This window comes from Ursus maritimus, unplaced genomic scaffold (genome assembly GCF_017311325.1).
Source record: "Ursus maritimus isolate PB19 unplaced genomic scaffold, ASM1731132v1 scaffold_15, whole genome shotgun sequence".
In the NCBI taxonomy this organism is placed as follows: domain Eukaryota; kingdom Metazoa; phylum Chordata; class Mammalia; order Carnivora; family Ursidae; genus Ursus; species Ursus maritimus.
In genome coordinates, this window is record NW_024423897.1 from 24771626 (window position 1) to 24799500 (window position 27875).

General features: G+C 42.8%; 1 protein-coding gene across 1 annotated transcript; it reads right to left on the reverse strand.

Moving 5' to 3' along the window:
- Positions 1-27875, reverse strand: SNX18 (sorting nexin 18). Its single transcript, XM_008692750.2, has 2 exons — positions 26224-27875; positions 1-2662 (listed from the first exon to the last, which is right to left on the reverse strand). Exons 1-2 carry the CDS (start codon positions 27842-27844, stop codon positions 2409-2411), a joined length of 1875 nt encoding a protein of 624 aa, XP_008690972.2. The 5' UTR covers positions 27845-27875; the 3' UTR covers positions 1-2408.

The window sequence follows — 27875 nt, forward strand, 5'->3', positions numbered from 1 at the left end:
TGAAGGGCATGATAGTTTATTTTAAAAAATTGTACCACACTGATCATAATGACCAGCATACACATTATGATGGCTTTTCTCTTGGGTATTAACATTGCAGTATGTTTGTATACTGAAATGTTTCAATAGGACCAAGAACGTTAGAGAAATAAAGATCTTAGATGAAAATGAACACTAATAATTCTGGTGTCCTACCCCCACAGAATTCATTTAAACCCCTTATGAATCAGTGGCATTATAATGTTATGTAGTTATGAAGAACAAAAGTTCTCTTCTAAGTAGGCAGCATGAACTTATACCTCCTTGTACTTTAATCTTTAGTTTTTATAATTTAAGCTATGTCCACCCTGGCTAAAGCACAATCATAAAGACACCCCAGATAATTTCCATGCTACCACTGCACAACTTTAGTGATTTTACTTAAAAAAAAAAAAAGAAAAAAGAAAAAATCAAACCACCATCAAAATAAAGAGGCAAATAAAACTGATTTTCAAATCATTTGAAAAGCATAGTGCTTATCTGTCCAATACAGACTCAAACTTAAATTAAATGCTATAATTATAACCTCCAAACTTCTGCAATAAAATTAACATATATATATGGGTTTTGTTCGTAGAACTGTATTTTGCAATCAACAAGAGGAAGTTACTTTTGAGAGAACAATATATTTGGTTACAATTCCATGTATCTGTAGTAGAGACGAAGCCACATGATGTTAAATCTGGCTCTAAGTTACCTAAAGTATAAAATTTTGATCAAAATTATGACACTCTGATAAAAACTTAACCCATATGAGATGATTTTTTAGAGTAAATGTGCTATTGAGTAATTATCTCAATAATCGTTTCTTTTTTGACTGTCTGCAAATTGACCCTTTCTTTTTTAATTAATGTGACTCACCAATATTTCAAATTGACCTCTTTACTTCCGTGTTGCCATTTCAATATCCAGGGACTTCTGAGGCAGCATAAGTCTGACTTCATAAAAACAGTAGATACTTTAACCTTTCAGTGACAATTTTTAAATCTGTAAACTCAAGAATCACATTATTTATAGCTCAGCAACTATAAAAACATTGAGATTTTGGCATCTTCAGCCAGAATCTCTTTGTGCTTTTTAAATTAAGCTGCTTTTGAATCTTTTTGGTATTTATCAGCCATTCATATTTCCCTTATAATAATAAAAGAATATATTTAAAATAATTTTTAAGGTTAAATGTCCTGGGGGTTTATCAATATTTAAAAAAAAACAAAATTTTTTTTTTCCTTCAGCATTTGGAATAGTAGAAATTATTTCTGGTCCCTCTTTAGATCAACCAACACTACTTTCAATCACGTATAACACTGAATTTTACAGACATCCCTGAAAAGTTTTTGATTAAGTAAACGAGTGAATCACAGTGGAGTCTCAATCAGTTAACAGTGTAGATCCATTAAAACAAAACAAAACAAAACTGAATATTAAAATCTTCAAGCTAAAAGAAAAAGAAAGAAAAGAAAAGAAAACCCTCCTAAGAATTAAAACCAAGTGTGTGTCATCACTGATTCTGTGCTTGTGTCCCCAACTGATTAGACTCCTCCTCCTCTGTTATAAGACATGTTCGTTTCGATCTCCACACCAAGTTTCCAGGACACTTGAGTGAAGAGGCTATGCTAGTACAGCATCTAAGGGAATTGAGTGGCACCGTTTTCTTCCCTAATAGAGGTCATGTTCAAAGATGAGCATCAGGCCTCCCTCCACTGTGCTCACCGGCGTGCATCAGGATCCGAAACTCACCCTGCAAACCGATGACAGCTGATCCGCCCACCCCGCCCCCAGCGCCAATATGAGGTTACCAACAGGTTTGTCGTTATATGCACTGGCCTTTCACTCTTTCCATCAGAAAAGTTGTGGTTGCTTAAAAAAAAGACAGGGGGGTGGAGAAATGAAAAACCAAGAGTTTAAAGGCACAAAGTCGCATAGCTGCTCTAGTTGGAGTTTGTAAACAGAGAATAGGTTGAATTTAGGTAATCCCAATCTATGAGAGTAAAAAGGCATCCACAGCAGGCTTTTAACCAGCCAGCTTCTTTGAGACCCTTCATGGGTTTTGAGGTCTACAAAGTATGCACTAAAATACCCATACTTCAAAAAGCAATAAGGCAAATAGTATAATCATTATTCCAAAAGTTACAATGGTAGTGTAGGCATACATAGTATAATTTAGTTACAATGTGTGGTACTGTTTCTATTATATAACCATATTAACTGTTTCTTTCCTACATAATTATATATTCAGCGGAGCTTCAGTTGAACACAAAACCATCCTTGTACCACCACTGATAGTTGGCAATAGCTCTTTGATAGCAGTTTTTATTCTGCTGTAGAAATATCCTTGAACTGAAAAAAGTCCACAACCCAACGTCCAGTCATTAAACACTATCATATTTGTGAAGAGCTTCTTCCAACTTCTGTGTCACTTTTTGGAAAAATATTATTTGCTGTTGTAAGAAATGCTGCATCTGTGATTTAAAGTCTCTTACTCGAATTTGATGGAAGTGGTGAATTTCGGCCAAAGTGGCAAAAGAAATAGTGTTACAGCGATCTTGAATGCCATCAGCCTTTTGCAGCTCCATCTTCCCTTCTTCCACGTGTCGCCTACTCTCCTTTACTTTGGTAAGAGCTCCTGTAGTTAAAAAAAAATTAATTAAATATATATTCGCATGTATCCCAGTGGCATAGCTACATAGTAAAGAGACTCTTGAGCATTATAAATACTTGCCTAAGCTATTTAAAGCCCTTTGGAACTTAAAGAGGTAACTGTTATTAAAAAACAAAGAAATCGACAGGGTTTCTGAAACCCACCCTCCACTGCTGCGATTTCACTTCTCAAAACCAGCACTTGCCAAGTGATCAAGTATCGACAGTATGTTTTATCTCCTCCAAGTAGAGAGACTATATGGAATAGATCATAAACTGCAAGGAGCTGTCTCTAAACTACAAACCAAGAAACTGTGATTTTTTACTTAAGAGAAAGGGTGTGACGCCATGACACACACCTATATAATAAGAAAGTTAACCATAAACACATTACCCCAAAGAAGGTGCAAATCTACTTCCTCAGAAAGTCTCCCTGAAGAATTCTTGTAGAAGATTCTAGAACTGTACTCTGAAACAAGTTAGTGCCAACTTTGTGTCTTAGAAATCATGCCATGTCATGGAGGGGTGTTGGAAATGATGGCAGTCTACAATGGGAGGCCACCATCAGTGGGGTTGGCCAATGAAGGGGCGAATCCATGTTCCACCTGGAGCACTGAGCCCTATGAAGTAAGAATTTGCCACCTTTTCTTTAGGGGCTGTAAGGATCAAGGAGTTTTGAGTCTGCTCTAGGGATGACCTAGGAATGAAGCCAGAGGGGCCACAGCCTCTTGTCAAGAAATGTCACCACAGTGTGTGTGCAAGGGGGAAGGAAAGGGACGGTCACTCTGGCAGGTGCCACATGATGGCATAACTTCCCCCAAAAGCATCATCACATAAAGACACAGAGAGCTAATAAGGATGTTTAGGGGTAGGAAACGAAGGATGATCTTCATGGGTTCTTGGAATTAAATGATGATAAAGCTCAAATCACTTGAACATGGCCAGCTCAAGAATTCAGATTTCCCGACTCCATCTAGCACTTACTCTACCAACCCATGACGAAAGGTGAGAGAGAAATGTCCAGGACACCTGGCTGGGCAGTCTTGAACATGGTGATACTAAGGGGGACAAAAGAAGGGAACCTGTTTAGGAGGAGGTGGGAAAGCTGAGGAAGTCTGGTTCAGAAATACTCAGTTTTAGCTAATGGTGAAATACACAAGGGGTAAAGCCCTATTTCTAAATTTCTTCAAATCTTCTAAATAATATAGAGTTAAACCTAGCATTACATAAAACCCTTAAGGGGTAAACAGCGTGCTTGTTTTTGGGGGGCGTTTTGGGGCATATCTCAAGGACCTGAGAAATTAAAAGTGTTATACATCCATTCACAGATATGTATGTACATTTTCATTTCTTTATTCTAAATGAGGTCTTCAAGTGAGCAGCAGTAGAGACTTCCACTTGACCCCATAGCAGAGATGCAGGTAGCTCCTCTGCAGAGAGAAATCATTTGCATTAACATGGCTTCAGGAAGCACCCTGACCAATCCCACCAGGAAGCCATCCCTCTGAAACTGGGCACTTGTCACCGGTCTGCCATTGCTAGAAGGACTAGTGAAGCCATAAAATCTGCCTGCTTGTCATTCATAACGAGAAAGAACTCTCCCCCAAAAAAGAGAAAGAAATTTTTATAGCAAATTTATCTTTCTTATAATTTACAAGTCTCACAACTTATATACAAAAAAATACAGTCAAAAGACCAGGAAAGCATATGAGGCAGAAATAAAGGAAAAATTCTGCAAAAAGATGACTGAGAATATGCAATTATGAAATATATAAAATGGCAAAGATAGAGACAGACAGACTGACAGAAAATGGGAAGTTAAGAGAAAAGACTCAGGTGATTTGACTATTTTTTTTAAAGATTTTATTTATTTATTTGACAGAGCGAGAGAGCACAAGCAGGGGGAACAGCAGAGGGAGAGGGAGAAGCAGGCTCCCCACCGAGCAGGGAGCCCGCCGCGGGCTTTGATCCCAGGACCCTGGGATCATGACCTGAGCCGAAGGCAGACATTAACCATCTGAGCCACCCAGGCACCCCGAGTGATTTGACTATTTTATCATGATTCCACTCCCAGGCGCCCGAGAGCACTGGGCAAACACGGAAGACACACGGCGTCCCACCCTGCACATCCGTGCTGCGTCTCTGCAGCACGCTGCAAATAGTACTTGTTCTAGTTACTAGAGCCTGGAGAACAGAGTCCTGCAGACAGGGCTTCTGAAGCCTGGCCTGGAGCTCGGTGAACGTCAACTAAGTAGCAGCTTGTCCAACTCTAAATGAGATCACCATACTGTTAGAAAAGACCCTATAGGATACAGAATTACAGATGTGCCTCTCTAGAAACCAAGTCTGAAGTCCTCGCAATTTTATCACATGGGCATACATTTTTAAAACTCTTGGACACGACAGCAAGTATTAAATCTCCCTGAAGCCGAAGGACCTTTGGCATTTAAGTTTTAAATGTAAGTTTTTTAAGTGTACATCCCAAAGGAGTCAACAAGAATTTAAGACTCATTTTCTCCCAACTATGAATTTAGTAAATAACACAAATGTTGGTACCTTCAAAGTCCCCAACAGGTTCGGCTCTGAGGCAAGGGTTTTAATTCGTCCAACAAACGTTTATGGAAGACCTGACATGTATAGACCATACTGCTACAGGGAGATTTAAATATTTCAGCATTCAACACCCCACTCCCCACTTCCTTCTCGAGGAAGCCACTTGGCAAAGCACACGGAGGACGGCACAATCAGGACATGAAGTGAAATAGGGCCACAAAGTACGTAATTCTGCATGGAAGTTAAATATGTCTTTCTCCAAGATAATATGTGAAATTGTATCCAAGGGAAAACGCTCAGAAGACCTACTCCATGCCAGGCACTGTACTAAGGACAAGTGTGTGTGGGGAAGTAAGCAGGGAACAGGTATATGTAAAAAGTAAATAGCAACTTCCAAACACAGTAACAATATACACTAGACACTATCCTAAAATGTGTATGGAACCACAAAAGACCCTGAATAGCCAAAGCAATCTTGAAAATGAAGAACAAACCTAGAAGTATCACAATTCCAGATTTCAAGATATACAAAGCTGTAACAAAACAGTATGGTACTGGCACAAAAACAGACACACAGGTCATGGAACAGAATAGAGTCCAGAAATAAACTCACATTTTTATGGTCAATTACTAAAAAGGAGGCAAGAATTTACAATGGGAAGAAGACAACATACAGTGCTGGGAAAACTGGACAGCTATATGCAAAACACTGAAACTGGACCACTTTCTTATACCATGAACAAAAATAAACTCAAAATGGATTAAAGACCTAAATGTGAGACCTGAAACCATAAAACTCCTAGAAGAGAACACAGGCAGTAATTTCTTTGGCATCAGTGGTAGACACTTTTTCTAGATATGTCTTCTCTGGCAAGGGAAAGAAAAGCAAAATTAAATTATCAGGACTACAGCAAAATAAAAAGGTTTTGCACAGCCAACAAAACCATCAACAAAAAACCCATTTACTGAATTGGATATTTGCAAATGATATTTCTGATAAGGGATTAACATCTAAAATATATAAAGGACTTCTACAACTCAACACCAAGAAAACCAAATAATCCAATTAAAAAATGGGCAGAGGACCGGGACAGACATTTTCCTAAAGAAGACATACAGATAGATGGCCAAGAGATACATGAAAAGACGCTCAACATCACATATCATCAGGGGAAATGCAAATTAAAACCACAATGAGATTATCACTTTATACATGTCAGAATGACTAAAATAAAAAAACACAAGAAATAACAAGTTTTGGTGAAGATGTGGAGAAAAGGGAACCTTCATACACTGCTTGTAGGAATGCAAATTGGTGTAGCCAATGTGGAAAACAGCATGAAGGTTACTCAAAAATTAAAAACAGACTTACCACATCATCCAGTAATTCCACTATTGAGTATCTGCCCAAAGAAAATGAAAACACTAATTTGAAAAGATACACACACCCCTATGTTTATGGCAGCATTATTTACAATGGCCAAGATATGGAAGCAACTTGAGAGTCCCTGACAGACTGGATTAAAAAGATGTGTGATACACACATACATACACACACACACACACACACACACACACACAGAGGAATATTACTCATCCTTAAAAATTAATGAAATCTTGCTATTTGCAACAACATGGGTGGAGCAAGACGGTATAATGCTAGGTGAAATAAGTCAGCCAGAGAGACACAAATATCATATCCTGTCACTCATATGTGGAATTTAAGAAACAAAACAAAGTGAAAAAAGAGACAAACAAACAAAAGAGATTCTTAAATACACAACAAACTGGTGGTTGCCAGAGGGGAGGTGGGTGGGGTATGGATGAAACAGATAAAGGGGATTAAGAGTACGCTTATCTTGATGAGCACTAAGTAATGTACAGAATTGTTGAATCATTAAATTGTACACCTGACACTAATGTAACACTGTATATTAATTATACTTGTGTAATATACATATGTGCGTGTGTGTACATACATACATACACACACGCACATATATATATATATATAGAGAGAGAGAGGCAATTTTCATATACTATCACTATCACTAACCCTATTGCAATTTTACAACAGATGTTACTCTTATTTTTATAAGAAAACTGAGGAAGCTACTCAACCTCTTCGAGTTTCAAACTGGCCAGGTAACCAGGTAAGATGTGGAGATGGAATGGGAATGCATGATTGACTTCAAAGCAAACACTATTTAGAAATACTTAGAAAAGAAACTGAAGCCTGAATGGGCAAAGCAGCCAGGCGGACCTAGGTGAGCAGGGTGCTGGGGGATAACAGCTGGGGGGCTGAGAATCAGCTAGTTCTCCTCCTTTGGGCCATGGACCTCCCCACATGCCCCATACCCGTGGCTGAGGCTCCTGTACCACCCTCCTCACCTTCCTGATGACGTCCCTGGCTTCTGTTTTGATACGTAATTCAGAAGGCCTTGTGAGCATATAAAAGAACTATATAGGTTTTGAAAATTTCTGTCTGGAATCCTATTAACCTCACTGAATTCACTAATTGTGCCTGTAAAGCAATTTAATATTTATAAGATGTCTGATTTTCTTGCCTTTGTAACAACACTTAGGTGCCACAAAACAAAACATTGAAGAAGCAGCATATACTTCATGATTTTGAAAAATCTAAGCCCAAACGTACAGGGGAGGGAAGGGGGTATCTTTCTCTCGCTTGTTCTCACTCTCTATCTGCTTAGATCCTATTGAAAGATTATATAAATTAAGAACTGCAACCAAAAATAGTAACACACAATCCCTTTAGGGATACACAGACTTTGCCTCTGTTTGCTCTGATACAGTTGGACATCCCAGCAAAAAAAAAAAAAAAAAAAAAAAAAAAATTACTTTATTTGCAAACTAGGAAGGACAGAATAAACCATTAAGGACAGTAAGCACCCAAAGGCCAATTCCACTTGGAATTTTGATTTAACCGACTTAATGAAATTCAAATCCATTAGCATAATGTGTCAGGACTACAGTAGTAGGGTGATAGAAGATATAAGAGATTTTTTTTTAAAGAGACATAGTTCCTGTTTTGGGGCCTCAAATTATTTTTTAAGGTGACTTCCATGCCTCAAACAGTTAAGGACCCATACAAAACAGCATCTGAAGGTACTGAAGAACACACTTTAAACGTACAAACTCTGGTAGAATAGTGAATGCCATGTATAAGCAAGGAGTTGTGAGACTGGTACCATGAATTAAGAGCAAATTTTAAAACAACCTCCTTTTTAACTGAAATGTAGCTAAACTGATTTACTCCAGATCTGCTTTCAGAAGAAAGATGATTAACAACAAAACAAGCTGAAAGCAATATACTTTTTAAAAAATCATTAAGAGTTCCTGAATATATCCTGCGTTGAAGTGACAGCAGCCCAGTAACCTCTATGAGCTAGTTGTTAAAGTTCAGTAAAAGGAAAAAAAGCACCATCTTTTGAACAGCTCGAGCTGTCCATGTGAACAAACAGCAAGGGTGTTTCTTCTCTTGCGGTGTGACAAACGGATCTACTTTCTGAAGTTCCCCAGAAGCTTCCCTCTACCTTCCCTCCACCCGCTGCGCTTCTAAACCAAGTCCTGTCATGATGAACTCAGGGACCTATTTCTCCAATAGAAAAGGCATCACAAACACTGCTTGGATGTAAATGAAATAGTATTATTAGAACTAGAATTTGGGTTTTGTCATAAGCGGCTGTGTTCCTACAGTTGATTTGACAATTCTCAAACTGGGAATTATCTGTACGTGTTTTTACCTGTTGCACACATTTTCATATTTAAAATTTTGAATGTCACAAGAAAGGCGGAGATGGCCAAATTCTCAATCAGGTTTAGCCTCTAAGGAGTGAGAGGCTGGAAAAAAAAAATTGGGACAGAGTTAGATCACTACACACTTGCTACTTTTAGGATGGCTTTAAAAATTAATGTGTAGCTGCCTAAGAAGCAAGAGCAGAGGTTCGTGGAACCAGCTGCAGAGCCGTAACAAGGCATTACAGCACCATTTAAACATCCTCTCAGCTGCACTGCTTCTTACCAAACCCAAGAGGAGTGTAAATAAAAGTCAAAAACATTGCCCAGAATCCAGAGAACAAAGGGAACACACATTTTTATCACAGAATAAATATAAAAACAGGCAAAGGTTTTCAAAAATCTCTACTTTTTAAGTGGCTAATTTAGGAGGAATCTGCCTCCTGCCAGCCCGCTCCCCTCATAAACATCATCCTGCCACATTGCCTTCAAAATAAACAACAACAACAAAAAATGAAATGAAATGAAATGAAAGAACACAGCAGAGAAATTACATCCGAAAAGTCAAAGGTCCAAAGTGGCCACTGCTGGATTAAACAAGAGACCCCGCGATACTCATGGGTAGGACAACGGTTTTAAAACAAAAGAAAATTTAAAATAGGTACGATGAGAGGGAAGAACATTTTAGAATGGGAATGTAAGCACAAAACTATGAAACTGTTTCTTGGGCTAATGGGCAGACATTAGGTAGTTGCAAAGATTTTTAAGTTACTAGGAGTTTCTTATGAAAAGAAAACGTTGGCTTGTATTTAATTCTGAGATTAAATAAGAAGGGGCTGACAACACAGAGCAGCGTGAGTACATTCTTCTTCATAAAATAAATAGCCAAGAGAATGGTCACATTTTTGGTTTAGAGGAAAAGAAACCTGTAAGGTTAGCACATGAAACACTGCGGCCTCCCCAAGTTATGCAACTGAAAATATGTTCTTCTATTTGAAGTACAGGAAAAAGTATGATCCAAAGTGAGGCAACATATTTCAACCATTCCCCATGACTGTGCTCCCTAACCAGCCACAGTCACTGGGCTGCACCCCAGGACCCCCGGCTGAGTCCGTGCATTTCAGTTGCTTCTCTGCCTCAGGAATCTATGGAGGGAGGCAGAAAGGAGGGATGACCTCCCAAAAAGGCTTACAGGTTAAGAATGAACTTTCCGTTGGGCACTCAATTTATTAAATTAGCTGGGCGAATTATTAGAATCTCTCCACAAAACAGCAAGATCACTGAGGAACTAATAACCTGAAGACTTTATTCCAAAAGGAGGAGCAGGGACCCTGAGGACTTTCCTCTCCTCACTGCAGCCCTGACAAGACACCCACTGGAGAAGTCAGTAGGGCTGATTCTGAGATGACAAGAGTACAGCCAGTTCCCAGAGTCTGCATGTGTGTTGCTGTTGTTTTCTTAAGAGTGAAAGGGCCTTCGAAGAAAGAGTTTCTGGTACAATTCTCTCAATCTTACCAGTAAGAGGCTAAGTGCCTCGTCCAAAGTACCACAGCTACTTCACGACAAAGAACCCCCCATACCCACCTGCCAGCCAGTCCTGCCACTCTCCATTTCACACTCCCTGCAGGGCCTCTGCTCCACTCTGTTGAAGAGGGTCCCTTCCTTTGCACAGTGGGAGCAGTGACACGAAAACTACACCAGGATTTTCACTTTGCTCTGGGACCTGTCGTAAACATGATCTCCTGGACGTCTTTGGCATTGTCAGCTGACTCTGCACATGTGCAGTTCCTTCCGACAGGTTCATTTTTATACTTACCGCCATCGCCCAGGCTCAAAGAAAGGCACTCTGCCCCCTGCCCCATCACTGCCCCCAAGCTCCACGGAACTCATGTCCTGAATTCAATCCCGCCCTTCTTCTACCATTTTCTTTGGATCTCTCCACTGGGAGCCATCTCCCACAGTTTTAAAGCATGCTCAGGCTGCAAAGAGCCAAGCATATGAAACCACTATGTCCTGGTTCATAATCCACATGTGCTCAATTTCTGAGCCATTACATTACGCATGTTTCCAAAGAATACAAAATAATTACAACTAAGGAATTGAATCATATGACAGGGTTCATTCCTGCGACAACTTTAAAGGACTCAAATTCGTTTTATAGATTAATTATGATCCGGGAAGTCAGCACCATTTTCAAAGGCACCCTATTATTTACATAGCATTAAATTATTTCCATCAGTAAAAACTGTTTAAGGAGCATTTCAGTGTCACTTTGGTTTCTGTAAAATGAGAGGACCAAGGGCCTGGTGTCGTGTAGTCAATTAGCACATATCAAGAGCCCGCTGCCAGCTCGGCTAGACGCACCAGCAAATGCAGTCAGTCACACTCAACCGTTTCATTTCCTCCTGATTTCCTGGCAAAACTGGACGGGCGAGGGGGGGGGGAACCTCTCAAACGCTGTACTGTTTCAGGCATTTTAAACAGGAGTCTTCAACTCAGTTGAAGAAGTTGGGTGGCCTCCTTTCAGCTTCCCTCTTTATGCCCCTCTCTTCTACCTCCTCCGGCCCCCCAGGGCTTGCTGGCTGCTTCAAAGGCTTCCACCTCCAGCCAGGGCCAGCAGTGTCAGCACCTGAACTTTGCCTTCCTTCCCTCAACCAAATCTCTTATGCTCAGTAGGTTTCGTCCCTCCCAGACCAATTATACAAAAGGCCTAGTCACTAAGCAACAGGGATCCAAAGGCTACATTTTCTGTTTTTTTTTTTTTTTTAAAAAGGAGGGGAAAAAAAAGCCAGCACTTTATTTAATTTTGAAATCATGAATGTGGCAAAAACATTAACTAGATTTTGTTTTCCCAGGGCCTTGTCCCAGAAAACCCGAAGCCATGGTGCGAGGGACAGAACAGGAGGAGGTGGGCTGAAAGGCAACAGAACTGAGTAGAAGTTGCCCAAGACTGGACTAGGCCTGTTTTTATTCATTCCCTCCTACACAGAAAACGTTGAAAGAAAATGCTAATTTGGTCAAAGTGACCAATCTGCTCTTATCCTCTCATCACTGGTCACCACACCCTCTGGCCCTGCTAACTCCCCATTAACCTCTGCCCCTCCCCTTTCCTTCCTCCCTTTCGGTCTCCACCCACACTGGTTGATTACTCTTTCCCCTCTCCGCTCCAATATCTACTTTTCTGTATTTTTTGAATAAAATATCCCAAAAAATGAAGGCCAACATCCCCTTCAGAGAGAGAGGCAGAACGGCTGTCCATCCAGGCAAAACAGTCATAAGTGAGTGAATCACACCTACTGTGTAAGCCTGTGCTCTGCATTTGACGTATCTCATTTCCTTCTCTTTAACCTCAAAAGAAAAACAATTACCGCTCCCATTTTCAGGGGCAGAAAGTGAAGTTTAGGGACGGTAAATCACTTTATTGAAGATGTCTGGATGCATGGGAACCGGGTCTGCCCAGCTTCCCAACTCAGGTAGGTAGTTCCCTTGTCCTTGGCCCAACTAAGGCTGCCCCATCCATCATGTCCAAGACCTTGGAGGAGCCCCAAAGCAACACACGAGGGCGGCACAAGGACAGGCCCTTCGGGAGCCTCATTTTGGGGATAAGCAACCCTAGAACCACCTCACTCCAGGCTCTCAAATCTCTTTTCCTGCATCAAGTCATACCCCGTGGTTTCCAGTTTGGACCACATTAATGAACCCTGGGGGGTGCTAATAGGAATACTGAACTCAAGTCAGGGAAAGAAATTTTTTGAAGGGACTATAGGTCCCTAAAGCCAAGAACTATCAAAATCCAAAGGTAAAATTAATGTAAAATTTACTTTCAATTCATAAATACAATAAATGGCAAAGAGAACTTTTGAGTAATTTTAAAAAGGAGGGAAGAGGGTCAGATACAAGGGTAATAAACTGCAAAAAAGAAAAAAAATATTGGTTGCTTGATGATGTAAAAATTAATCGTTTAAAGAATTGAGGCCTCTAAGCTTGGTTGGGTCCTGAAGATAGAGTAAGCAGGAGTCTGTTCTAAGTAAAAGCCTAGTTCTATCCTAATGAAGCAGCCCTTTCAGCTCCATTCAGCAATCACCAGATGTGTAAGGGCAAGAATGACAGTATAAATGAGAGCTACTCACTCAAGTGTATCACATCTTACGACATTTGATTACTTTTATTCACCATGCACACACATTCCCACACCTCACCTTGTTCCAAAAATGAAGAGGGAAACCGCATGATTCTACCTCTTGTGGCTTCTTTGGCAGAATAGGCTGTTCTTTGCAAAGAAATTTTATATAAAGATTCTTGTGTTTCAGCTTATACTGAATATTAAATATGTATTAAAGTTACTAGAGTGATAGAGTCAAGAGAACTCTGTAAACACAGTATGTTCTTACTTCAGAAGAGTCCGGATACAATGGTGAAAATGTTTACTTCCCCATGGCCATGCAAATATAAAGACTTTAAAATTTGAGAACAGGAAAAGAAAAGCATGTATTGTTTCTTTTCTTAAAGATTTTATACCCACAGAATCCTAAGCAAATGAGGTAGAAAGAACATCCTTGATAATCATGAAAATAAAATAAAATTTTTAAAAACAACCAATTTTGTAAAATAAACTCCACATAATGGTTTAGATCAGAGAACACAATTGATGCCTACAGTCTGCAGCTCATAATCCCTAATTTCCTAAGTCTTTTAAGTCTTTTGTTAGCTTACATACATGCAGGCACACTGATCTGTACCAATCCAGGAGCATTAGGGATGTTGGCGAGCTGCCAGCACTTTGGGTTTAGATGACCTCTGACATACGATAAAACATATCTGAACCAAAGAGAAGAGTGAACTTTGGAAACTGCCTTTAATAGTTTCTTTCTTCTCTAGGAAGATAAAGGGAGACCTGTGCTAAAACCTCTCACAGAAGCTGCTAAACAGACAAGCCGCTCTGTCGGGGCAGAAGGAGAGCAAGGTGGCAGCAGCTTGGTAGAGAAACCAGGGAGGCGGGAGCCACACGTCCGAAGCCAGGTCCTTGACTGTATAAGTGCTTCTGAGAGGGCCACCGCTAGCACTGTACTTAGACATGTAGTCTCAAAGAATAGATTTTGTGCTTTCAAGTATTTTTCCCAAACAACGTCTAGTTTTTAACTTTCGAACTGTAACTGTAAACCCCAATGTTAGAAACTGCCACTTAAACTATGGGGGGAGTAAGTGGTGAGCAGTACAGTATTTAGCACGGCCACCATGACTGTGTGAAAGGTGAAATGAAATAGGGTCACTTATGTCAGGGGGTTTTAAGGGTGGAGCTGGGAGGCCACGAACGAGATGGGCCTTCTGTACGTTCTCGTGTCCTCACTGTGTGGGACTAAGAACTTGTGAACTGGGCCAAGAGACCAGTGTCCCAAGGACTCAGCCCAAACCCCTGCCGCTTGCCACAGCGAGACTCTGCTGGGTGACAGTCTTAGAAACCAATTATATTCAGCCCAGCCTTTAGTTTTCTGCCACCAACACCAATCGAAATTCTTTGTATGCAACATATACATTCCCTTTTGATTTAAAAACCCTTGATTTTGTTCCCTGGGAGGCACTATTTGGTCTGCTGCCCAAATCTGTGTTCATGCAACTGTAATCCTGAGACCCTAAATAAATGCTTTTGTTTTAATTTCAGCTCGGCCTCTTTCTTTGGTTGACAAGCAGTACTTCACGGCACTTTACAATCACTAAGCTCTGGGGACAATTCCTAAATCAGCTGTTTCAAACTTAAGAACACCTCTGACCCTGGGGTTTTCCTGCTTCCTCATGCTGGCAGGGACCAGGTTTCCAGGGGTGATGAGTCTTTACTCTGGCTGCATCTGAGCTTCCTTGAACTAGACCATAAGTAACCATCTCAAGACAAAACAAAGCACTTATAAATACATCATTTTTAAAAAGACCTGAAACACATGTCATAAAACATAAAAACTTACAGAGGACCCCATGCTGACACCCATTTTTATTTAAAGATGTCTCACGCAGACAATAGGTAGCTTTTGTGATTTTCACAAATGTCAATATAACTAAATATAGTAAAGGCCCAGGAAATAGGACTTCTAAGACTCCCTTCATCCCCATTCCTTATCTTTCCTTGTAATCCTGCTCTTCTTCTTAACCTGCCTATTTCTCTTCCTGGCATCACTACTTTCTGTCACCAAATTTAAAACCTGGAAGGTAACTGTAGACTCCTCAGGAGAGCCGCTCCTCACCAAGTCTGGCCACTCTACTTGGCAGGTATCTCGAGTTCACCTGCTTACTTTCCAAAGCCACCCTCATGCCTAGACGACCTGGACTACTCCGGCAGCCCTCTCATCTCTGCACTCAGCCAACAGGAAGAAGCTTCCGGAAGCCCTGGCCCTGGAGCCAGGCTGTACATAGGTGAAGGACACCACCAAGAGCTCGCAGTTAAATTTCTGTGGCTCACCTCCTTTCTGAAAAATGGGGATAATGAGAGTATTTACCTTAAAATCTCCTATGCGGTTTAAATGGATATAAAGAATGTAAACACGAAGCAACATGCCTGGCACATGGTAAGTCCTCGAAACATATTATTTTTATCATGATTCAGAGGTCACTCTTCAGTTTCAGACCCTTAATGGCTGTTGCCTGTCCACAGAACAAAAAATTTTCTGGCAGGCATGCTACTGATTGCAGCATGAAGAACACAGGTTTTAAGTCAAGGCAAAAAATGAACGCAAATTCTGGCTCTTCTTATTAGCTGTGCAATCCTGAAATTCACCGAACCTCCTGGAGCCTCAGTTTTCAAAGGTATCACATGGGGACAATACCCCTTTGGGGAAGTTAATAGCGGTACTGGGTTGAACAGTATCCCCTCCCCCCCCATTCACATCCACCTACAGCCTGTGACTGTGACCTTAATAGGAAATAGTCTCTGCACATATAATTGGTTTAGGTGAGGTCATACTGGATTAGGGTAGGCCCTAAATCCAGAATGACCAGTGTCCTTACAAGAAGAGGAGACAAAGAGTCAGCACACAGGGAGAACATCAGATGAGGAAGATGGACGCAGAGACCGGAGTGGCGAGTCCACAGACCAAGAACAGCAAGGATGGCCGGCAACCCCCAGAGGCTGGAAGAGGCATGGAAGGATCTGCCAGGCGCTTTATATGGAGTGTGGCTGTGCCGACACCTTCATTTCGAACTTCTAGCCTCCAGAACGGCAGGAGAATAAATTTGTTTTTTTAAGCCACCAGCTTGTGGTAATTTGTTACAGCAGCTCCGGGAACCTAATACAATAGCTAATACTTCATGCTTCAAAGTATTTGGCATGCAAAATGATTACTCCATGTTACAGACAAGGAAACTGCAACAGGTTACGCAATGACGCTGGCGGGAACTCCACGCCCCCTGGTTGTAGAGGGCACGTCTTCATGCCCGCTCCTAAATGGGATCGGACACAGTGTATGTAACTGCCCACAACACTGCTACTCACACAGCACGGACTCCACAGAGTGGTAGCAAGGGCCATGAGTACTCATACTCCAGCTCCCAAACCTGCCTTTTCCTTAGGAGTCAGATAGTAAATATTTGAAGTTTTGCACATCAAGGCAAAATCGAGGCTTTTATACTCATTAAAAATGGAATAATTCAGAAATGTAAAAGCCACTCTTAGCTCAAGTGCTATAAACAGGCACATGGGTGGGTTTGGCCTGCAGACCCCTGCTCCATCACCCAGCATCTCTGTTGGTAGCTCCAGTCTCTAGTCTGCTGGTCATTTTATTCTCCTCCCTACCCTGTACCTCACTCCTGCAGGCAAATACCCCTTCTGTCTCCTCCTCCCCAACCCCACAGATACTGCCTCAGTTTAGGATTTCATCATGTCTTGCCTGAATCACTGCAAGAAGCTCCTATCTCTCTTCACCCTGAGCCATCCTTTACACCTGTCACTAGGACCTGTCCATCTCAAGTGCAGGCCTACACATGTCAACATCCTGTTTGATCTTCCACGATGCTCCCCTCCATCCCCTCCAGCAGCAGCTGTAAACCCAGTGGCACATTAAATCCCACGAGGAGCTCTTTCAAGAACACCAATGTACAGGCCACATGTCCCTAACATTCTGATTAGATTGAGGGTGGGGACCAAATTACAGCTGTAACCACTCAAGGGCTGAATCTGAGAGGCAGCCAGGATTTAATCCCTGATTTTTATACATGATTGATTCCCTCTGCCCAGAATGCCTTCCCCCATTCTGCCTGCTAGGCAAACTTCCAATTTTTTTTTTTTTTTCCAAAAATCTTCTCAGAGTAAGACTGGGAGAAGCCACCCCTGAACTCTCTCCTCTCCCCAGAGTTGATTACCCCAACTCTGGCCTATTTCACACCACGGCACATGCCCATGACTACATGTGTCACACTGCATGGTGACAGCTACTCACTTGTCAGGTGGCCTTGTTGACCTGAATACTGGGCATGCAGTGTATCAGTTATAATATGCTCACCCTAAAGCATTTTCAAGATCAAGGATGCACTTTCTATTTTCCTCTGAAAAGTCAAAATATGACCATCTTTCAGAGGCAAAAAAAACAAATGCTACCCACCCAAGCCCCTACCACAGTTGACAATGACTCTTCATCCTCTGGACTCCCACGCATGCTTACCACTGGCACTAAGTTAAATCGATCTCAATCTCCCAATTCTCTGTACAGACATCCTACTTCCGTTACAGAACTGGACCTTCCATGACGGTAGGCACCTACTACTCAACACCTAAGCTCAGTGCTTTGTGTATCCAAGTCATTCAAAGAGGTGAAATGTATTCTCTCTAGATCTTGTGCTTGGAATTAAGCAAAAGGGACTCCAATAAAAGTATTATATGAAAGCTTACCGAAGACGAAAAGAGTGTGTAATGCAAGTTTAAACATCAAAAATCAATATAAAGTGAAATCATGAGGTACATAACATCAATTTTTCTGGCATATAAAATAAAGCATTTTTAAACTTCCTCTCTTCTCCCCAGTAAGTTTTGGAAAGTTACTTCATAGATATGTAAGTTTAAGACTTCTAAAGCATTTTCACATTAATTAACAACTTCACCTATAAAATATATCCAGATCCTATCTTTATTTCCTATACTCTTTTATAAACTCTGGTATCCACCACCATATGAACAGAAAAACACATTCTATAATAGAAGACATCTATTTCAAAATCAAGAAGTACTTATCGAATGCCTACTTTCTCATTCAACAAGCATTCTTTAAGCACTTACTATGCACATACAAAGTAGTGGTGTTACATAGTAGAGGAACATAAAAACATGACCCCCACACACTACCCAATAATCAAACAATGTATACTGTTTGGCACACCAGTGAGCATGCTACCAGCCGTGACTACTTGGAAAGGACTGGGCTCCAAGTAGAAAACTCCAAGGAGGGAACAAGATCTAGGGCTTGACTGACTGTGTATGTGTTGGGTGGGGAGATGTCAACAGAATGTAGGACCCCATCAAAATAAAAGGATGAAACTCAAGTCCTGATTCCCATTCCCACCTCTCTTCCACTCACGCCTTTCCTCATTTCAGTGGATGGAAACTCCATTCTTATTGTCGGTCAGGTCAAAAACTGCAGAGTCCCCCTTAATGATTCCTCTTCCTCTCACATGCCCCATCTGATCCTTTAGGAAAATCTGATGATTCTACCTTTAAAATATATCCAGACTGGGATGCCTCCTCACCATCTCCATCGTCCCCACTCTAGTCTGTACTCCACCGTCTCTCATCTGGATCATTGGGGTAGTTTTCTACCGGCTCTCTGCTCCTACCTTTGACACCTTACCTCCTCTCCACTCTATTGTCAACACAGCAACTGGAGTAAGTCTGTTAAAAGATCCAGGTGGATGTCATTCCTTGGCTTAAAATCCTGTCATGGCTCCCACCTCACTATAGCTTTTACTCTAAGTCCTGACAATGACCTACAAAGCCCTACTAGTTGGACCTTCCAAGACCTCATCTCCTACCCAGATCCTCTTAGCTCCAATCACCTGGCCTCCTACTGCCTGGCAGCACACACCCACCTCAGCACCTCTGCTCTAGCCATCTCCTCTGCCTGAAAGGCTCTCCTCCGCACACAGCTGTTTGGCTAACTCCCTCACCTTCTCCATGCTTCCACCTAAATCTCACCTTCTCAATGAGAGCTACGTTGATCACTTGCCCCGCTCCACTTTTATGTTTTCCCCTACCGCATATGTGATAATGTACTCACTGTGTGTGTTTTTCGTTGTGTCTCTGCCCTGCTAGAATGTAAGCTCCACAAGGGCGGTGATCTTTGTTTTGACCACTGATGCAACCCGAGCATCTTTAACAGTGCCCGATCTAAAACGGGCACTTACATATTTGTTGAATAAAGCAGATGTCTCTCTCAGACGATCCTCTGAATAAATCTAATGATCTTGGCTCCTGTCCCTAACTGCTGTCTCCCTACCTGCCAATAATACATAAAATTTCTTTATCAGTAAAGTCCAATTACAGTGAGAGATAAAATTCTAAAAAAGGAGTAAAAATGACAAGTGAAGTAACACTCATTCACACTAAAGTTCAATTAAGCTACAAATACAAGATCAACAATACAAGATTGTTTCTACTTTTCAAGAGGGGATAGTGTTTAAAATTAAAAGTGAAGTACACTTTGTAGGAGGGAAAGCCCATCACAATTTCTCTCTCTGGTGGCTCTACTAATGATAGCCCTCCTTCGGGTCAGAGAGAATTTCTCCAGCTGTCCACCACACCTCAGCTTCCAAATACCTGGGAGCTCTCACCAGCAGGCAGGAGGCCCGGTGGTCATCACTTTTACACTCACAGCACCTGGTGGGGTAAGCCCAATGAGTGTTTGCTGATCTGAACCAAAAGTTCATGAATTTTCTTTCACATCAACTTGCCAGTTGCCAATATCAACTGATAAAGGATGTTCATACTCCCAGGTGTACTTTCCTAAGTATTTTATTTTCAATGTATGGATGTTGCTCTTTTTTTTCTAAAAAGTCAATCAACAAATGATACCTAGGAGATCAAGAATCTTATATTTACAGATTAGGGAAATGAAGCTCAGAAATGTCAAAGTGATTTGTGCAAGGACACAAGTAATTTAGAGGATGGGAACAGTTAGCTGACAGGAGACAATTTACACAAAACCTTAATGTGAACAACAAACCAGTGACTCTAAATAACACTGGCATTTATTGGTTACCATTTTTCTGGTGGGCAGTACACACCAGCCATGTTAAAATACAGTATTTAACTGCTACACCAATGACTTATTGGCTTTTTATACTTTTGCCTGCAATTCTGGTGGCAGCTGGCTACCAGGATGGAAGGTAAGATTACTGGAATTGTCTTTTAAAGAAGAATGCTTCCTATTTTAAAAGTATCTTTCTACTTTTCAAAATTAAGCATTTAGTGAGTAACTACTGAGAACCATAACATTTAATCTTCAATGTGACCTTATGAAGAAGCGTTCCCACTTTACCAACGAGAAAACTGAGACTTACCGAGGTTAAAATAACTTGTCCAAAATTCCCCTCACAGCCATACAGTGGTCCCCAGATTCCATAGTGGCCCACAGTGAGGAGACTCTGAACATGAACCCTCTTTGTTTGTGGGGCCAACTAAGCTCCCTTGTCAGACTCAGGCCAGCCCCATCTCTCCTGAGTAGCCTTGGGGGGGCTCTCAGTAACCTGGCACATGGTTTCTCTGCCACCAAAGAACTCAGTGAGGATCAGAGTCCTGCCCCCGCCCCCATGCGTGAATCTAGCCTGTGCTAAGTGAAGGGTGACAGATGGGACAGGTCCTCCAAGGACAGTATCTCCAAACAAAGAGCTAAGCTTTACTGTGCCATTTTATTTGTGATAATCATTTAGTTTGTGGTATTATAAAGTTTCATAAATAGATGGCCAATTAAATCGAACTTCGTATTAAACTTTGATTTTAAAATACTTCGAGACAATAAAGCAATAAATTTTTATTCAGCCTGAAGAAAAAGAACATAATTTAAAGGAACGGTCATGTTTATAACAGGATTGACACCTTCTCACAGAACTTCTTCGTTGTTTGGGTTCCGCCTTCCTGTTTGGAAATCCTAAGATGACCATACAGGAACCTGTGGGATGACATTTCCCAATAAAGAGGGAAATCCAACTGAGCCAAAGAGTTATCTGAAGAACATGAGTGGGAGCTTAGGTACCTGCCTTTTGATTCTGCTGTGATCAGCCTAACAGGCTAGGATTCCCCAGTGTGATTTCAAGGAGTCATGGCTCAAAAAAGAAGTCTGAGAAACCAAGGACAGGCTTATATGAATAGTAACCCCACCTAACTTCATGACCAAGACTGACTGTGGCCGGTCACACTGACGTTTTAACCAAAAAACTCAGTCATCTCTTTCAAAAGCCCCAAAGGTAACCTCATTTTCATTAAGAAAATACAGATAGGGACAAAGGTTACAGCTAGAACTGAAGTCTCCTTAAAAAACAGCTGGAGGTGGAAGTAAGGGAGAGGAGAAATGGGTTCAATTAAGACGGAGCTAAAACAAAACAAAACAAAAAATGAATGACCTCAATTTCTAGCCCAGAAATTTCAAAATAAAGATGAGTTTGTAAACAGCCTGCTTATTAGACCCTTTCTCTGTATTCCTGGCACCGCCCTCTCAGGTCTATTTTTAGCCACAGGAGAATGGGGAGCAGACAGGGAAGGGCTGACTGTGGCCCAGCCTTACCTTGGGTGCGCTGCCAGGACTCTAGCTATCTTTAATTAATGTCTGAGGGACATAAGACGGACCCTACACGTGGTGAAAGGAAGCACAATGGTGAAACTCTACCCCGGAGAACTGACAGGCCCACGACTGGTGTACCATTCCTGAGGTCCCGGGGCTGGGTTTTGTTGAAAAGAAGGCTCCATCTGGAACGTTTACAGAGGGCAATGTGGAAACGCTGCATATTTAATTTAGGAGTACAGAAAATAGGACTGTTTGTTTACCTAGTTCTGCCACCCTGCTTCATACACTCACACTACATTTTATCAACAAATCACTTTTACATGACCTATACCTTTTCTCAGGAATAAAGAAACTTCCTTTTAAGTAACTCCCTCCTGCTATCTAGTCGACATTCCTAAATAAAGATGAAACCAACATTTCTCATCACCCCGCATCACAGTCTTTCCCTTTCATGATATTCCCCAGGAGATAAGCCTAAAGCTTTTAAACCACAACAACTCACTGTCATCCAGAGTAAGCCTTATTAAATATTAGAGATTAATCATATCTTTGGAAACAGAACCAAATAATCTAAGAAACTGATAGTGAAACTGATTCTATGTACTACCCCAAACTGGCCAACATCAGCATTCTAAAGGCATACTACAGGCAGAGATGATAAACGGGAGGAGATAAAATGCTACCATTTCAAAAAAAGAAAATCAGACCACAGGGTTACAAAGCTCGGCAGTGACAGACATGTGACTAGTCAGGAATCAATGAGCCGCCTGTGAACAAAGAATTTAAGGGACTCCTGTTAAGACAGAGCAAAGTATGAATAAAATTCAAACAGCTTCTGAATTCCCAACTACTATACTTCAGACTACAGCACATTGCCTTCTTCCTACACTCAACTCCATTAACCAAAATAGGTCTGTTTTCTAAGACTCCATGAGTTGATGAAAAAAAATTAGAATTCTAGAATTCTCTTTTAGCTAAAGAAGCCATATGGCTTTCTTCGCTTCTACAGAAAGTACTTACACTAAAACCATTATTAAGTTTAAGCAACGGTTTTAGTAGTAAGTATAGTCAGAAAAATGCCAGTCGACCACATTTAAAGGTGCTTGAGCTTTCCACCCTCGCTCTGGAGCTGGTTCCTCACCAGTCTCAGACATCCATTCTGAAACCAGTTGTATTTTCTGAATGAACGATGAAGGCAGGGATGCAGAGCAGATGAGCATCCTCACACCGCAGAAATATTACTCACTAGTCGAGTGCCTGGGACGCTCTGTCGAGAGGGGTCTGGCAGGGCCTGCTTTTCCTCCCAGTTTTTATTACTTAAGCCCATGTGGAAAGGAGGGGATGCCATGAGATGACCAAGTGAAAAGTAAACTCTCTGGAGAGTATGTGCAGAGATTATCAACTGCTGGAGGAACCGGAAAGGACAGACAGTTCAGCTATGGCAGCACGGCACCGCCCAACAGAACCTTCAGCAGTGATGAAAGGGTCTGCTCCGTGTCCGTTGTCCAGTGTGCTAGCCACTTGCTACAAAGCACAGGAGATACAGCTAGTGTGATTAAGGAACTGAATTATATTATTTTAATTAACTTAAATCTAAGTAGTCAGATGTGGCTCAAGACCCAGCATCGAACAGCACACGTTTTAGGACACTGAAAAAGCTGACCACAGCAGTCTCCCGGATAAGAAAAAAGCTCAGAAGAGACTACCATTCCTGTCCTTTCCCCCAGGAATTAAGGGGAAAAAAAATTTAACTCCCCTTCTTAACTGTGTTAGTAATTAAAAAGCACTTTCTAATCATTTCTGTCTCATCTGAATGTGGACCTAACATATGATTAGAACACGTAAAACACAGAAGCACTGAAACTGCTTTTTCTCTTCCTGTAAACAATGAGAACTTAAGAGTTGAAGTAATTATTTTTAATTTTTAAATTTCTCCCTAAGTTGAAATACAAACTTTGAACTAAAAAACAAGACAGTTTGAGCGGCTTAAAGATTTTTTTTCATTTGCTGCTTCTTTTTGTTCTCCTCTCAAAAGTCACAGTAAAATCTTTCATGTGATTACACTTTGAGACCTTAGAGGAAAAAAACAACCTGTCAACAAAATCCCCAAGTGCTCAGACTAAAAAAGATTCATTCCAATAGCAACTGTGTAGTTAAGTCGGGGGGGGGGGGAGCTGCTCTTTACAGTCACAAGTTCTGAATATCCACAATATGTTCAAAAAGCTTTAGCATAACTTACAAAATTTGTCTCATCTGTATTCCTAAAAATCGCCAACACCAGCATCCTTGATAAAAACTGGTTGCAAGCAAATGCTTTTAGCCTTATGCTTGCACACTATAGCTTTAAATGGCAAGTACATTCTAAAGACATGTCATCTAGGGACACACACTGCCTGTACGTTATACACCAAGGACACAGCGGAAACAAAGTATACTTCATACTAACTGATTTTCTCTCTGAACTTCCTAAAGATGATATTTAGTGCCCTTGAGTCTGTTTAAACAACATAAAATGGTACTGGTTTTAATGAAGTTTTTCAAATCCCAAGAAACAGAATACAAGTTTAGTTCTAGGATTAAAAAAAAAAAAAAAAAAAAGCAAATTTCACAGTTTAATAAACTAAAAAAACTGCTGTAAACTCAAAATCGACCTTAGAACAAACACCATACCTTTTCTAATAAACAGTTCCAACAGCAGGACACTTGACAAGGCCGTGTGTGGTCTGAGTGACAATGAAGTCAGTGAATGAACTGATGGCACTCTGCAGTAGCCAGTCACCTGCATCTGCCTGCTTGTCTGTACTTGTCTCCACCCTTTCCACTATTTACCAACAATTTGCATAAACTCACAAAATATGTAAAAAGGCAGATGGGTCCAGGCTGATGTAACACAATGGTATTTAAATATAAGGTCTTGCATTAAAGGCTCAGAGGCAGTCCCACCAGCACCAGAACCAGCCAAAAAGTCAAGGAGTCACAGCAATTTACACACAAAAAGGCATTAGGAATGTAGATGCAGGTTCAGTATGGTTGCTCAAACAGCTAATTCAATCTCAGACTGCATTTACAAAATGTAAACTGCCAAGAAAGTTACTATTTTCTACCAAAATCAGTCCTGCAGATGCTTCAGGATACTGCATTTTAGCAGAGCCAACAACACATTCAAGGATTTGGAAGGACCCCCTCCTTGGTGAGTAAGAAGACTAGTCAGTCACACACTTGGAAGGAGGAGAGCAGCAGAGGGGGAAAGGAAGGAAGCAAGACTGCAAAAAAGTGTAAAGAGCTAATGTGTGGATGAGGAATAGACTTACTCTGTGTGGTTACAGGGAACAGAAAGACAAACAGAGAGGCAAATTGTAGTTCAATGCAAGGAAGAGTATGTCAAAGATCAGGGTTGTTCATCAGTGGACTGGCCCACCTGGAAAGGCAGTGAGCATCTCCTTACTTAAGGCCAAACCTCGTGAACATCATAGGAAGTTAGATCGGGTAACTCCCTGCCCCCCACACCCGCCACACTGAGCAGGAGACATTCACAAGGCAAGACTGCCTCCCTAACTCCAATACCTCCCTGTTCTCTCACTCCAGGCTTTACTGCTCTAATTTATTTTCTAAGAAAAAAAAAATCTGCAAATTTTCGTGCTTTAACAAAAGTCAGGGGCACTAACAACTAATAATGAAACAAGCTGACAGTTGGGCAGTTCACTGGAATAAGAGGAGCACTGCCCTCAGCCATGATACTCAGACTCTGTGTGTTTTGTAGTTTCCCCATATCATTTTCCTAAATAATGCTCTTTAAATTCAGTCGGCTAATAAACTCCAAACTCAAAATGACTGAGCTTAAAGAAATTAATTTTCTTAAAACGTCCTGAAATTAGAGTGAGCCGTTCACCTCATTCTACAAAGGTTGTAAGCAAGGAGACTATGCAGGACATTCTTAAACTGCCCTGGCTAAAACCTCAGAAAATGGATTCTAATTCCTCTACCAAACCAGGGATTGAGAGACGTGGAAAGTAGAAGTGGGACTTACCTTTACTTGCAGATATCCGACCTTTATTTGCAGATATCCGTCCTTCCCCAGTATTTCCGTGCTTCCTGAAACCCATCACTAAGTGACCCAGCAGTGTTCAAATGGATGCCTAACAGGGTTTGGGTCCTCTTCTAATTCTACCCTAGGCACAAGATTACAGATCCCAGAAGCTCATTACCCAACTATTCAAACTCTAAAATGATAGCACTGTCCTAAGAAGTACTCTCAGAACTTTCTCTGAAGAGTACCCATTCCCTGTCTGAAAATACTTGAAGGAGGCAGCTACCTGCCCACAATCCTTCGTACACTCAGAAAAACAGGCCAGCTGTCCACATTGCCTGCTTGATTCCCATCCTGTAGGACACTAGTCTGAAACAGATTACCTTATCTCTGTCCAAATGACCCCTTTCATCAGCCTCAACAACACATTCCAGACCATCTGCTCTAACGGCCAGGCTTTACCTTTCTGAACGTGAATGATGTCGGGGAAGTTGGCCAGGTGCCCCTGATACAGCGCTAACAGGTCCATGACGGGGTCCAGGTCCTGCCTGGGCTGCTCAGCAAAGAGCTCGCCGATGGCGTCGTAGGCATCTCCGGTGAAGGCGATGGCCTGGTTCAGGCCGGCCGAGAAGGCCTGCTGGTCCAGCTCAAAGGCCTGGCTGAGGCCGCGGAAGGACTGGCCCACCTTCTGATACTCCTTCTTGAAGCCTGTCACCTGCTTGCGCGCGAACTCGTTGGCCGTGTGGTTGAGCTGCAGCGCGCTGTCATCCATCTTCTTGGTGAAGCACTTGAAGCCGTCGATCTTGCTCTCCACCTCCTGCAGGTCGAGGGCGGCGGCGGGGGGTGTGCTCAGGGTCAGGAAGAAGTTGGCGCCCACCATCTCATCTTTCTCGGCCTTCCTCTTGCCTTGCTTCCAGGCCTTCTCGTCCGTGCTGCTAGGGCAGGTCAAGAAGTGCTGAAAGACGTCGCACTGCGCCAGCACCGGGTGGCTGGCCATGTGGTTCATCCACCAGATCAGGCCCTTCCTGCGTTTAGAGATGAAGTCCTCCTCGAAGCGGCCGGTGGCCTGCTTCTCGGGCAGGTGGGGCACCGAGATGACGGGGAACTTCTCCGCCAGGCGCGCGTACAGCCAGTCGAAATGCTTGTAGCGCCGGTGCACCGGCACCTGCGTGTGCGTCGGCACCAGCTTGTACGAGATATAGCTCTTCATGCCCTTGAACTTGGTCTGTTTGGTGGGATCATCGATGGTGCACTGGAAGGGGTAAGGGTTCTCCTGCCATTCGGGGCCGTAGGGCCCCAGCACCACGCACAGCTTGTCCCCATCCTTCACGAAGCCAGATGCTTCGCCCAGCACGAAGGCCTCACCGCCCGACTTGACGAAGGTGGAAAAGCGGTTGAGGTTGCGGCTTACTGTAGCGGAGCTCTTGGCCCCGGACGGGTGGTGCTGCGGGGGCGCCGACCCGCCGCGGGAACCCAGCGACAGGTCCGAGCGCGTGGACAGACGGTAGCGGCCCGCCGCACCGCCCGCGGACGACGAGCCGTCGAGGTCCGGGTAGGCGCTGCTGCCTAGCGCGCCAGGTTCGTCGGCCACCGTGGAGCTGTCGTCCCACTCGTCGTCCCAGTCATCGTCGCTGCCCTGGCTGGCCTGGTAGCCGCCGCCGTAGAGCTGCTGAGGCGACGGCTGCAGGGCGCCCCCGCCGTAGGGGAAGCCCGCGGCCGGCGGCTGGAAGGTGCTCGGCGGCGGCGCCTGCTGCGGTTGCAGCAGCGGCTGGAAGGCGTCGGGCGGCGGCTTGAAGGAGGCGGGCGGCGCGGCGGGCAGGGGCTCGAAGCCGCCAGGCGGGACGTTGGCGTAGCGAGCCGGGGCTCCCGGGCCGCCGTCGCCCGCCGGGCCGGGCTCCGGGGCGCGGATCACCTGCACGTACGAGGCCGGGAAAAGGCCACGGTCGCCGCGGCTGTTGACCCCCTCGAGCCAGCCCTCGATGTCCTGTTCGCTGCACAGACTCAGCACCTCGTGCTCCCGCAGCGAGATCTCGCCCGGGTTCTCCGACCTAAAGTCGTACAGCGCCCGGGCGCGCAGCGCCATGGTCCCGGCGCCCCGGCGGGCGGCCCCGGAC

What these genes read in the sequence shown, in the direction of transcription:
- SNX18 (XM_008692750.2), bottom strand. Translation starts at nt 27,844, where the DNA reads ATGGCGCTGCGCGCCCGGGCGCTGTACGACTTTAGGTCGGAGAACCCG. An exon ending in CATCATTCACGTTCAGAAAG is followed by an intron (nt 2,663 to 26,223) that starts GTAAAGCCTGGC and finishes TTTTAACTACAG; the next exon opens with GAGCTCTTACCAAAGTAAAG.